The 13,539-nt window shown below is 38.0% G+C and overlaps 1 protein-coding gene, 1 long non-coding RNA gene and 1 pseudogene across 8 annotated transcripts in view; 1 reads left to right on the top strand and 2 right to left on the bottom strand.

Annotated features, from left to right (window-relative positions):
• Positions 1–13,539, top strand: part of dab2ipa (DAB2 interacting protein a) — a 131,937-nt gene that overhangs the window by 42,603 nt on the left and 75,795 nt on the right. For all 6 annotated transcript variants that reach the window (XM_067394512.1, XM_067394514.1, XM_067394511.1 and 3 more), the window contains one exon: positions 988–1,094. In XM_067394512.1, coding sequence (XP_067250613.1) covers positions 988–1,094 — 107 coding nt within the window. The remainder of the gene's footprint in view (positions 1–987; positions 1,095–13,539) is intronic.
• Positions 1,733–5,110, bottom strand: LOC137026900 (antimicrobial peptide NK-lysin-like; annotated as a pseudogene).
• Positions 10,791–12,178, bottom strand: LOC137026898 (uncharacterized). 2 transcript variants are annotated; one of them, XR_010895950.1, is made up of 5 exons: positions 12,075–12,171; positions 11,889–11,987; positions 11,681–11,767; positions 10,959–11,533; positions 10,791–10,880 (listed from the first exon to the last, which is right to left on the bottom strand). It is a non-coding gene; the product is annotated as an uncharacterized lncRNA (long non-coding RNA). The 2 variants fall into 2 exon arrangements; XR_010895949.1 differs by having other exon boundaries at positions 11,889–12,178.

Here is a 13,539-nt window from a genome sequence, read left to right as displayed (position 1 = left end):
TAATAACCAATTCAGGCACAGGAAAAGTGCTGTCAGAAATAGAAAAAAAGGGTTCCAGATCTTGTTAGTGACGCATCTTTCCAAGTACAAAACCAGCGAGGTAAAGAAGCCTTCACTTTGTTTTGAGTTTGACATGATTCAGACTGTGCAAAGAGGAAGACAGTAGGATGAATTTCATAGATCTTGTCTTTCAGGTTGGCTGCGTTCGCTCTCTCATTTGTTTTCCACACAAACACTTGTTCCCTCCTTCCCTCCATCAATCGTGCAGACAGAGATGCAAGGCGTGTGATGAATGCCAAGCGTCTGACAGGCTGAGATTCAGCCATCTGGCCGTGCATGACAGAAACATGTGACTGACATAGTGACGCTACTACAGAAGCAGCATATCATAGAGACTGGACTGGCCTTTTGACTTGAGCCATTAAGCAACCTGCTATAGCAGTGGCATTGCAATAATACCACTTGGAAGACCATTGCATCCACGTAGCAATGTGTTAAATGCATTCAAAACATCTTAACAACTGCATAGCAACACCCTGGCAACCATCCAAACATACTAGCCACTTATTTAGATCCAAGTAAATACCAAGAACTCCTTAGCAGCTGCTTAGTAACATGCTAAAAACAAAAAGAACACCTTAGCACCCTAGCAATGTGTTGCTTTAACAACATAACTACCACTTAGCAATGCCTTAGCAACCACCCAAAACTTTTTTTTTTTATAGATAGGAAGCCTTAAGCATTCCTCTTTCTTGCTGTGCCCATTAACACTTTAATTTTCATCTCTTTAGATCAAGAAGAAGAGCTGATGATGAACACCTTTTTAGTTTCCTAGTACTGTTATTGATTTTTGATCGTTTCAAAGCTGTGTTCTTTTGGTGCGTTTGCTTGTTCTGGGAAATCTGATCCTAGAATAGCCCTTGACAGGTTACATGCACAAAAATGTAGTCAACACTCTCTTATTCCTTTCTCTCTGTCTCTTCTCAGAGTCACTCACTGACAGGGTGGGCCGGCGGCGCAGCATGCCTGGCGGCACGGTGGACAAAACGGTGGTCGCTATGGATGCAGACACGTCAACACCTTTTAAAGTCACGGTACGCATTTATGACAGCAGTACAGATTTAAAAAAAAATAGTACATTTACAACCATAACATCACTCTGAGCTTGGTTTTGTATCTCAAAATGTGTTTCAGTTTGACTATAGATAGGTCATGCCTACTATACGGACAATTTCTACAATGAATAAGTGGCAGTATATACATATATACATACTGTAACCTGCAGGTTACCAGCGAATATCAGGTTCCGCTGCATGCAATGCTAGTATTGTTTATGTTTTGATTACAAAGTTATATAATGGGCAAACGTTTGAACACATTTGTTTGTAAATATTGTCAAATTGTCTAAATGTGTGCAGTTATTATGTTTTTTATGATAATAATTTATATGGTCACATATGTTTGTTCATGCTTGTCACTCAAGCCCATTTTATTGTATAATTCTCTCTGCAAATGGTCCTCTTTGCTGAGTAATTACCAAAATTCAAGAATTATGAGTTTGAAATGGGCATGAGATAGACCAAGAAACTGACCAATAAAATAATATGATTGTAAAAGTAACTCCAAAAATCAGAGGAGAGGAGTTTAGCATCATGCCACACAAAACATGAAAGTTTGTTCACACATTTATTTAGCAGTTTATTGCAGGAAAAAATACAGTGAAAGCTGAGTATATGTGACAAATATGCAAAAAACTTCATGTCATTTCCACTTTCATTTGTAGCAACAGACAGTGTGAAATACAAACCCACAATAATCACACCATTAGCTCTATAGTAAAGAATTTCATCAACGTTTCCAGCTAAAGATAACACTCGAAAAAATGACATTTTGCATTTCTTCGATACATAGGAGAAAGGTAATTTACTCTATGCTCTTTATTAGCAAACACCAACGTTAACACAGATGGTTCTTGCGTTATCAGTAGTTGAAAGTTCTTCAATCAGAACACCTAGATACTTATTCACAAATATCCTACACATGAATATTTAGGAACCCAATCTCATCAGACATGTGACAGCGCACGTTTAATGTCACTCTGTAGGAAAAGAAACAAGCAGAATTAACATTACTCCACTAGTCTCTGTGTATTCTGTTCTCTTTTTTTTTTTTGTTGTTGTTATTTGAATAACATAATTAAAAAAAATAATAATAGAAAAGAGTAGCCTATAGCACACCTGAGTTGCTGTACTGGAGATTAGTCCGCACCTTCCCCATGGCCCACTTGCAAGCCCAGCACAATCCAGGGAGTTGTTGGGCTGGTGCCATCTCACCCTTACAAGACAACAGACACAACATACAGCAGAATACATAGTTTAGATATGACAGTTAGAACCTAACGAGTAATTCAAACAGGACATAACTAGGTGTTTGAAAAGCATTGTCAAGCTTCTCTGCATCTGGTCACGGTTTTGGTACAGTTTGGTATGCGCTAAGTCCAGGGGAAAAAAGGACTACTGTCAAATAAAATGAAGAAAATAAGAACAAATAATCAAACTACAAGCAACAGCACAAATAAATACAGTAGAGCAAAGATATATATATATAAAAAAAATAAAAAATAAACAGTGCTTTTCAGGTAAAGAAATAGAATAAAGTAGCTAATCAAATATAAAACAACATTGCATATAATCTCCACTGTATAAATTAAATAAATATTAATCATTATTAATAATTAATTGAGTTATAAAAGCTATTCAGTCAAGATCAGTGAGTGATTTCCTTGTCTTTTGTTGTTTGATTTAACATTAAAAACACAAACAGACAGCAGGAATATTAGGCTGCTGTCACAGTGATCCAGTACACTGATACTGAACACATCTGTTCCTTCTTGAGTGTTTAAGTTCACCTAAGACATAACCTACTATGTTTGCTAGGATACACGCTAAGACGGGAATGTTGACATTGTTGTGTGAATTTGTCTGTTCAAGTGCAAGACTTGAAAGAGAACTCAATATTTGCGCGCTGTACACGTGCTTCCGGATGAGTGCGCAAATCTTCTCACAGCGAGCGCACAAGTTCTCTTTTGCGTCTTGTGCTGTGCACAGCAAAAAATTATTTTCATGATTTGTTATCACAACATTTTTTTCTTTTGTCAAATCAACTTAGATAATTCATGTGGTTCAGATAACATAATATTTTGAGTTTCTGTTGATTAAACCAATCTCCATTTTATTAACTCAAATTTTTAATTTCAGTGAACTCAAAATTTTAAGCAACCAGGTAACTTACTTTTTTAAGTTAAACCAGCAATTCACAACACTCATCCTAAGTGCGCACGCGGAAGTGCGTGTACAGTGCGCAAATATTAAGTTCTCTTTCGCGGCTTGAGCTCGAATGTCTAAATTGGCCAGAATTAAATGAGTTTAGCTTATACGCAGATAGAAATGTGCTGTTCAGGTCTCACTTGTGCTCGCGCTATCAACACCCGGGTGATGAGGGCGTAAACGACTGATCATATAGAGCATACGGCACTCGTATTGAACAAAGTTTAGGGGGAGCCAGAATGAGTATCCATCAACAGAAACATACACTCTAAAAAATGCTGGGTTAAAAACAACCCAAGTTGGGTTGAAAATGGACAAACCCAGCAATTGGGTTGTTTTAACCCAGCGGTAGGGTTAAATGTTTGCCCAACCTGCTGGGTAGTTTTATTTAACTCAACTATTGTTTAAAAATTACTGTATTGCTTAATTAAAATTTATCCCAAAGTATGTTGGAAATGAACATGTATTAATGTTCAATAAATAATTATTAAACAATAAACATTTATTAAATTGCTTATTAATAAATCTATATTAATAAACTATTAAACTATTACATTTATATTAATAAAATATTAAAGCTTATTAATAAACATTCACCTTTTGTCTATTATTGTTGCCTCTAATTGCATCTGGTTTTTAATTTCCCAACTATTTTGGGTTCATTTTAAGCTAGCCATATAGCAATTTTTAAATAATAGTTGGTTTAAATAAAACTACCCAGCAGGTTGGGCAAACATTTAACCCAACCGCTGGGTTAAAACAACCCAATCGCTGGGTTTGTCCATTTTCAACCCAACTTGGGTTGTTTTTAACCCAGCATTTTTTAGAGTGTATATTAGCCTTAAAGTTGTCTGTCTGTTTTATTTTTTTAACAAACCATATTATTGATGCATATGCTTTGTCGGATATGAGATGAACCGCGGTGCAAGTCCTTGCCGAACCGTGTGTGGAGAATGGTATGGTTACATTTTTTTACTGAGAACTGTTACACCCCTAGTCTTAGTGTGATGCAATTGTCTATGAAAAACCATGTTGAGGACAACTCACCAAGATTTCTTCAAGTTCATCTTCAGTAAAGTTTCCTCTGTGCATTTCCATGCCAAAAGCACAAACTGTGAGGGGAAAAATGCACCATAAATGTAGCACACATTAATCCCAGTTGACAAAAGAAAACTCCCCTGCTATGAACATTTAACAAAATGAGTTCATTTAAACCATGAGAAAATTAGATCGAAACAGTAAAAGCTAAATACATAAATGTAACCTGGTTTAAACAATAAAAACAACTTAAACTATTTTAGCTGGTTCAGCTGGTGTCTTCTTAAATGACTAGATAAAAATGTTTGCTGTTTTTGCATGACCAGTATTGTCCATCTTTATCCGAATAGGAACATCTTCACTGTAAAAACAAATATTTTCATGATTTGTTATTTCAACATTTTTTTTTTCATCAAATCAACTTAAATTATTAATGTGGTTCAGATAACATAATATTTTGAGTTTCTGTTGATTAAACCAATCACCTCCATTGTATTAAATCAAATGTTTAATTTCAATGAACTCCTAAGGCAACCAGGTAACTTGCTTTAAGTTAAACCAACAATTCTTTTTTACAGTGTTGGAATGGTCCAAACTGGTCTATTTTTTTTTTTTTCTGATTTTTCTTCCTTCCAACTGAACTCGCAAAGAAAAGGTAAATAATGCTAAAAAATAATTACCAATTAACCAGTACTAATTTTACCTGAGGATATCAGCAGGGTGGCCAGAAGAATACACTGGAGCATCTTATTTGAAAAGTCAGAGCACAACAAGACTGAAATCTCTTTGTTGATTTCTTTTTTGGTTTGCTGCAGATATTCTTGGTCCAGTCTGTTAAATACACATCTGTCTTCAACCAGAAACCACACATGTGTAGAAGTGTGAAGACCATTAACACCCCCAGCATGTCAAGGCGTTCTATCACTCTTACTCTCACTCTATCAATCTTCCTGTATGTGTGGTTTAATATAAATGTTATTATATTGATTACACAATCTATATCTAATTAGTATTATCTAAATTCAGTGTGAACACTGCAGCAGGTACTACAGAAGATACAGTAGCAGTACCATTATACACTGTTGGTAATTAATACCTTGGCACTGAAATTGAATGTGCCATCATAGTCCAAGGTACTTCCATGACTACTACGGTATTTCCATGAAACACATCCAAAAAAAAAACCATGTACGAATTCAAGTATCATTTATTTGCTGTTCATTTGTGGCAAATATAAGGGCTACTGTTATGTTCTAGGCCTTGAATGCAACATAATTACTCTGTGATGTAGCAAATTAGCTCAAAGGGAAATATGAATAATTATAAATATTTAGATCAGCTGTAAGATTTAACTTGATGTAGCAGAATTAACGAACCTGTTCATCCAGCGAACACTCTGTGTTAATTGTTTATTAATGTAAATTTCTGGGGTATGAGAAATAACTTTCAGTTACACTTTATTTGAAGGTGTCTGTGGTATAGTGTAGCACTGAGTAATAATAATTAAGTACTGTATACTTACTATAGGGTTAGGGTTAGGATTAGGGTGTGCTTTAGGTTAGTTGGAAGTAATTAAGCACAATTTATAGTAAATACTATAGTAACTACATGTAACGTGTAACAAAGACACTGTAAAATAAAGTGTTAGCTAACTTTCTTACTGTAAAGAAAATGTAAAGAAATGTAACTCAGAGCATGTAGCCAAAATCTGCATGATTAGGGATCACAAACCGCTTTATGTGTGACACAAAATACTTTATTAACTAGACTAATCTAACATAGATACACATAGGCATACAGTTCAGCAATGGAAAGACAGCAGAAGCAGAATAAAAGCAAGAAGTTATAGCACTGTTTGTTTGAAATTCAGCAGATCAACAGCCTTGAGCAAACCATCATTTAGTTCTAATGCACCCTTCTTTAAAAGGCCTTTATAAATTAATAGATATGACATGAATTCAGAAATGATCCTTTTGAATCAATTTCAAACAGAGTTGATACTTGCTAATAAAGAGCAAACCATGTGCTCTGGTACACAGTGAGCTTCTACACCACATAAAGCATCTCCTCATCTCTCAAAACACAGTGTCAGTTTGCACCCATGCTCAAAGCAGTGTGAAACTCTCTGAGCCAAACCACTATACTAATGCAATCCAAAAATTGGCCTTAACTATATATACTGAACAACAAAAATTTGGTTAAAAGTATTTAATTAATATTTTTTAAATACTACTGACAGAATGTGTATATTAAACTACATGCTGTCACATGAACTGTCAGTCAGTAACTGGTTAGTTAGTTAGTTAGTTGTGTGTCTTTGATTCACTTAAAAGTACCCACTTATTACAGTCATTTATTTGGGAATTGCACTGCACTGGCTGTGCTATATGTTTCCGACTCATTAAAAAGAACCGACACATGAGACTCATTCATTCTGTTATCAGACTACACTGTGGCATATTTTTTTGACTGACTTCAAAAAGCAAAAAGAACTGACTCAGTAGAGCATGGGTTTTAAAAGTCAAAGACAGTGGGCTACCCTTCTGACAGAGTGTACACAATGGCGCAAGAAGACCCCATCCATACCACAGCAAACCTAGCCTAATATATTGTAAGTAAAACTGCATAGTATTCACTGTATGAATTAAATATGAAAAGTATGAAAAAATATGAAAAAATATTAAATATACAAGTTATTCAGATAAGAGCAGTAAGATTTTCTTTTGTTGTTTGATTAACATTAATGACACAGGCAGCAGCAGGCTTATATTAGGCTGCTGTCACTTTAAGACCTAATCCACAAATCCAATATATCGATACACACCAGATTTCTTTCCAAGCTGTTTATGTTCACTTAAGACATAACCCACTGTGTTTACTCGCCAAGACGGGCATTTTGACACATAAGTGTGTGTATTTGACCGTTCAAGCACAATAAGCCACGAACGAGATCTCAATTCAGCATCGCATGCTATCTGAGAGACGGCTTTCTTTGCGCGCTCTTCGAGTGTGTTCACAAATAAAGCCACCTGGCTTGTCAGAACTACTGCAAGTACCAAATTCAGTTCTCTCAGTTCTAGACATATACACATCACATCACATCACATCATGTTCCACCGGTGTTTCGGTGCTGATGAAGTATTGATGTCAGTGTAATTAAGTAAGGAATTCCATCTGCATCAACACAGGAATACATGCACAAGAACCGTTAAAGGAACCAAACTTCATTAAGTTCACGTATTTATTATTTTATTGGAACCAAATCTGCGTGCAGTGACAGTATTCTATGCAATGCATTCAGTGCTGATTTTCAACTATACTGATGATGCAAGAACCATCCATGTTATCATTGGTCTTTGCTTATAAAGAGCATAAAGTAAATGGCCTTTCTCCTATCGAAGAAATGCAAAATGCAATTTTGTGTTTTTCAAGTGTTCCCCTTAGATGGAAAAGTTAATAAACTCCTGCACTAGAGCTGATGGTGTGATTATTGTGGGTTTGTATATCACACCGTCACTGCAAATGAACTTTTTTGCATATTTATATCATACACTCAGCTTTACACCACTGTTTTTTTCTTAGTTTTTTTTTCCTGCAATAAACTGCTAAATAAATGTGTGAACAAACTTTCATGTTTTGTGTGACATGATGCTAAACTCCTCTTCTGATTTTTGGAGATACTTTTACAATCATCATAGTATTTTATTGGTCCATTTCTTCGTCCTCCTCATGCCCATTTCAGACTCATAATTTCTTGAATTATGCTAATCACTCAGCAAAGAACACCATTTGCAGAACGAATTATACAATAAAATGGGTTAGATATGAGTATGATCAAGCATATGTGTCCATATAAATTATTATAATAAAGTGCATAATAACTGCAGACATTTAGTCAATTAGACTATTAACAGTCAATGTGTCCAAACGTTTGCCCATTATATATTTGTAATCATAACGTAAACAATAATAGCATTGCATGCAGCGGGCCTGACACATGTAAACTGCGGGTAGTGTTGGGGAGTAACTAGTTACATGTAACGGAGTTACATCATTTCATTACAAAATCATGTAATCCATGTATAATAAATGTAATCCTGTAATCCAGTACAGTTACTGAGAAATGTGTAATCAAATTACAGTTACTTATGAAAATGTTAACAATTACATCTGAATATTTTCTGTAAAAGCTAGGATATGTTGAATAATATTAATTTGTTTAATTGATTTTATCCCAAATTGCATTGACTGCTCTAAAAATATGAGACTCCAATGTTTCAGGAGAATAGGACACATGCTTATTCAATAACTGTTTTGCAGAAAAGGACTTCATCTTTAGTTTACTGCTGTTTCTAAATCATGGTACTTTCTACCGGGTGTCTGTTAGGTCACAACAATGGAAAAGAGAGCATTATGAACTGTTCCTAATGTGACGGTGCGGAAGTCCACGAGCCTTCCAGCATCCGTGCCCATATTTGGAAAAAAAAAATTAAGTGAAAACTTATAAAAAGGACATCAATTTGTAAACAGGGTGTGAAGTATTCGAGAGAGGAAACAGAATGCACTTACCACTTACCTGGTGAAGCAGCTCCAGCTCTTCCGTGACACGCATCGCAGCATCTGCCATGGCTAAACTGGAGTGAGACCGAGAGGTTTATTGCTAATACTGGCTACGGAGCAAGATCGTGCCGTTTCCCTGCAGAAGAGTGCAGAATAATTCGTACCAGCTCTTCTGAGACGACGCGACTCGCATCTGCCGTGGCGAACGAGTCGAATAAACAAAGCAAAGCCTTACTCCTAACAGTAACTGCAGACCTGTGCCGTTGTCCTGCAGAAGGCAGGAAAATCCATACCAGCGAGTCCAGGTATTCCATCTCCATGCACGTCCTCTGAAAACTCTCCAAACTCTCTCGAAGGCCTCACCACAAAGAACAACCCGCACACACACACTCACCACAACAATACGCACACACACATAATATACAAAGTCACGCATTCACATCTTTACTTTCGTTATTTCGCCTATTGGCATATTGTGTTTTTTTGAACTTGGGAACTGTTGTTTATTTAATCAATTATTTGCCTCGCTCCTTTTGTGGTTGTTTTTTTTTTTCCCTTTCTCTTCTTAGTTTTTTATTATTTATTTTTTGTGTGGCTCATTTTGGAGTTATAATGTGGAGAAAACTGGACACCTGAAACTGTGAAACTGCCGTTACTACTACCCAGGACGTGAATATATGGAATTGTTTTTTTTTCTTGCTGTTATTATTTTGGTTGAATGTGATATCTGTGGTATAATTGCATTGCAATCTCTTTATTGTTTGACTAAAAATATATATATATTCACTTGAACTGCATACTTGTTTGTAAAGTTTTTTTTATTTTCATGTAACTGGTATTTTATACCTGGCGCCCGAACTTTATTTGGTTAAAACCAAAAAAAATGTAAAAGATTAATTTTGGATGGGCCGCCACCGTTACAGAGTGGCGCCCGAACAGGGACTTGAACATTACATTTTTGTGAAGTGTTGAATTACAGAACCTTATGGTAAATTCCTTGGTGTTAAAAATGTTAAACAATTTTGTTGTGTTTTTGGAGTAGCATCTCATGAGGAAGTTTTTTGTATATGTGAATCTGCAAGACAATTGAAGAGTTGAAGTGTGAACTAAACACTTGATGTGTTTTTTGTGGACTAAAAAAAAAAAAAAAAAAAAAATTGTGACTGTGAAAAAAAAAAAAAAAAAAAAATTGTGAAATTCTACTTTGTACATTCTGTTTTTGCTGAAATTGTGAAATTGGGGGAAATTGTTGAAACTGTACTCCTGTACATTGTTTTTTTTCTGACCCCCTTGTGCCCACAAACTGACACACACACACATTCCAAATCACTCATCTCATTTATTGATTATTTACACAACATTTTACATGTGTCATTGACACACCCAACACAAACATGGCCACTTCTACGCCTCCTTCAACCCCCTCTCCAACCACTTTTGTGGATATCGATCCACCTCCAGACATATCAACCCCTGTCTGGCCTCCTGAGCAACAATTGCTACAACAGCAACCAAGAGTTTACCCACTACCACATGCCCCCACCTTCTATTCAACACCCACTCAGTCCAGCAGTGCCCTGCCTGGAACCCATGTGCGTTTTGTCTCCCCAACACCAGATGTCAGACCACCAGTCCAAGTTCCCACCTGGCAAGTAGGATCAGATCCCATGCAAATATGCACCTCTCCTGACACTTCCCCATCATCTTCAGGAGCTCAGCATGATCTGGCTGGCTATCTTCCAACTCCTGGAAAAGACATACAACATCTTACCACACAAGTACAAGGTAATTGGGACAACCTGTTTGACTTCATGAAACAGCAGGAGAAAGCTGTGAGTGAACTCACCCAACAGCAAAAAACCGCCACTTCCCATAGTGATAGACAACTTGGAGACCTGACTGCCAAAATGGAGGCCAACCAACAGAAAATTCTCACCACATTAACTGCAACTAAAGCTGATACATCTGATTCAGATCAACTTGTCAAAGCCATAAAAGTGATGATCTCACAGGAGTTACAAAAGTGGAGTCTACCTTGATTGCTGAAGTCCGGTTTATGGTGGATCAACTTCAGGTTGAAATTCAGAGAGACCTCCGAGATACCTATAAGAATCTTCAAACAGATCATGAGCAGCTTTCCACTGAATGTAACCAGTGCATCACCCAGGTTGACAAGCTGGCTACCCAATTAAGTGAACTTCAAACAAACATGTTGAAAGACAAACAACAAGAAAAGGAAATGTCTGATCACCTAAGTAAAGGGGTACAACCACCACCTATCGCCACACTTACCACACCATCACCACTAGAAAATGTCCCAGAGTGTCCTCCTATACCTGCTGGGAAAAGTGACCATTTAAAGTTGACCTTTCCCACATTTGGAAGACCGTCTGATGACTGTGATCCTTTGCTGTACCTTACACGGTGTCAGGACTTTTTGGCATTGCACCCACTTGCAGAAACTGACATCCTAGCAACCTTCCGAAGCGTACTCCATGGCACTGCACGTGACTGGTGGGAGGTCGCCCGATCGTCAGTAACGACATGGAACGACTTTGAGACTGCTTTCCGCTCAGCATTCCTCTCGGAAGACTACGAAGACGAGCTGGCTGAAAGAGTCCGCACAAGGTATCAAGGTGAGAGGGAAACCATCAGAGATTTTGCATTTACATATCGTGCTCTCTGCAGAAGATGGAAACCTTCCTTAACTGAAATTGACATGGTGAAAATGATTCTCAAAAAAAATAAAACCTTACCTCGCCAGCCAGCTACGTAGTCGGGTGAGCACCGTGGAAGAACTGGTAAAACTGGGACATCAGATAGAGAAAGACCACGAGCAGCAACTGCAGTATGAAAGATGCATGACCAGAAAATCACCACAAGAAGCCATTCAAAAACCCCTCCCCAATAAAACAACTGGTCAGCCTCAAGTACAATGCTGGAGATGCAAGGGACTTCACTCACCTGGTTGTTGTCCACTTTATTCTAACGTTAACCCATCAAATCAACCTGCAAAACAGCAACATCCTTTCACTGGTCAACGGCCATTTCATTCCCGTAAGTCTGGAAGTCAAGCAACGAATAATTCAGTGACTGCTACAACAAATAAAATGTTGTCCACTGCCAAGAAGTCACCCTCAAAGCCAAAACCTGTTACTAGTCCAGTCATCCCACAACAATTGGTTGTTCCAGTCCGCATCGGTGGTTGGTCTGGAAAGGCCATAGTGGACACAGGGGCCAGCTACACCATGATCCATGAAAGTCTGTGGCAAAGTTTTCTCCGCAAGAGAGCCTCCAACCTTGGTCTCTTGGTCCATTGTATTTAGCTAATGGTGAAGCAGAGATTCCCTTGGGATGGTTTCAATTACCAATTCATATACACAACAAAACTTTCACTTTACCTGTTGCTGTCCTTTCCCCGAAGGCTCTTGCCTATGCTGTAGTTCTGGGATTGGATTTCATCTTCTTCAGTGGCCTGCAAATCAATGTAATTGATCAGAAATATTCATTTAAGTCCACACCACAAGAAGATCATCCCTTTCAACCAGGAAATGCCAGTGTTCCTGATATAAATCCTCAACGCCAAAAGACAGGACATGTAAAGATGTTTAACCAAAGCCTCACCCTGTTAAGTTCTATCCCTCCACCACAACCTGTATGCCGATCCTCACCACTTGACAGTACAGATGTACAAGTTTTAATTGACAGTGCTGTGAGTGAAGCTCACATACCTTTTATTGACAAAAATACCTTGAGAGGAATTCTGGAGTCCAACCCTCAAACGTGTTCTCGTCAACCAGGTCGTACGGATGTCCTCCAACACACAATTTATACCCAGCACCCAGTGCCCATTAAACAGAGACCTTACCGCATGTCCCCTGGTAAGCAAGCCGTGGTACAAGAGCAACTTGTGGAGATGTTGAATGCAGGAATTGTGGAACCCTCACACTCTGGCTGGGCCTCTCCTGTGGTCCTTGTTCCAAAGAAAGATGGTAGCCTTAGATTCTGTGTTGACTACCGTAAGCTCAATGCTATCACAGAGAATGATGCTTACCCACTTCCCAACATCACTGAAATCCTTGAATCTCTCTCTGGAGCAGCCATTTTTTCAACAATTGATCTCAACAGCGGCTATTGGCAGGTGGCTATGGACCCCCAGAGTAAGCCAAAGACAGCATTCATCACTCCATCCGGGCTCTTCCACTTTAATGTCATGCCCTTTGGGTTGAAAAATGCACCTGCTACATTCCAACGGTTAATGGAGACTGTACTGGGAGAGCTACGTGGAAACATTTGTTTCGTCTACATTGACGATATTATCATATATTCACCCTCTGTAGCTCAGCATTTCAACGACCTCCAAACTGTTCTCCATAGACTGCAGGAAGCAGGTTTGACCATAAACCTTAAAAAGAGCAAGTTCTGCCTTAAAGAAATTACATTCCTAGGACATGTTGTTAGTGTCAATGGTATCACTGCAGATTCATCCAAAGTGGAAGCTATCAGATCTTACCCTGTGCCACGAAACATCAAAGAGGTCCAGCGCTTTCTTGGATTAGCGGGATGGTATCACCGGTTTGTCCCAGACTTCTCCAAAATCGCAGAACCCATCAAT

This window comes from Chanodichthys erythropterus, chromosome 9 (assembly GCF_024489055.1).
Source record: "Chanodichthys erythropterus isolate Z2021 chromosome 9, ASM2448905v1, whole genome shotgun sequence".
NCBI lineage: Eukaryota > Metazoa > Chordata > Actinopteri > Cypriniformes > Xenocyprididae > Chanodichthys > Chanodichthys erythropterus.
Note: the sequence above shows the minus strand (reverse complement) of the source record. Positions and strands in the feature narration are given on the sequence as shown.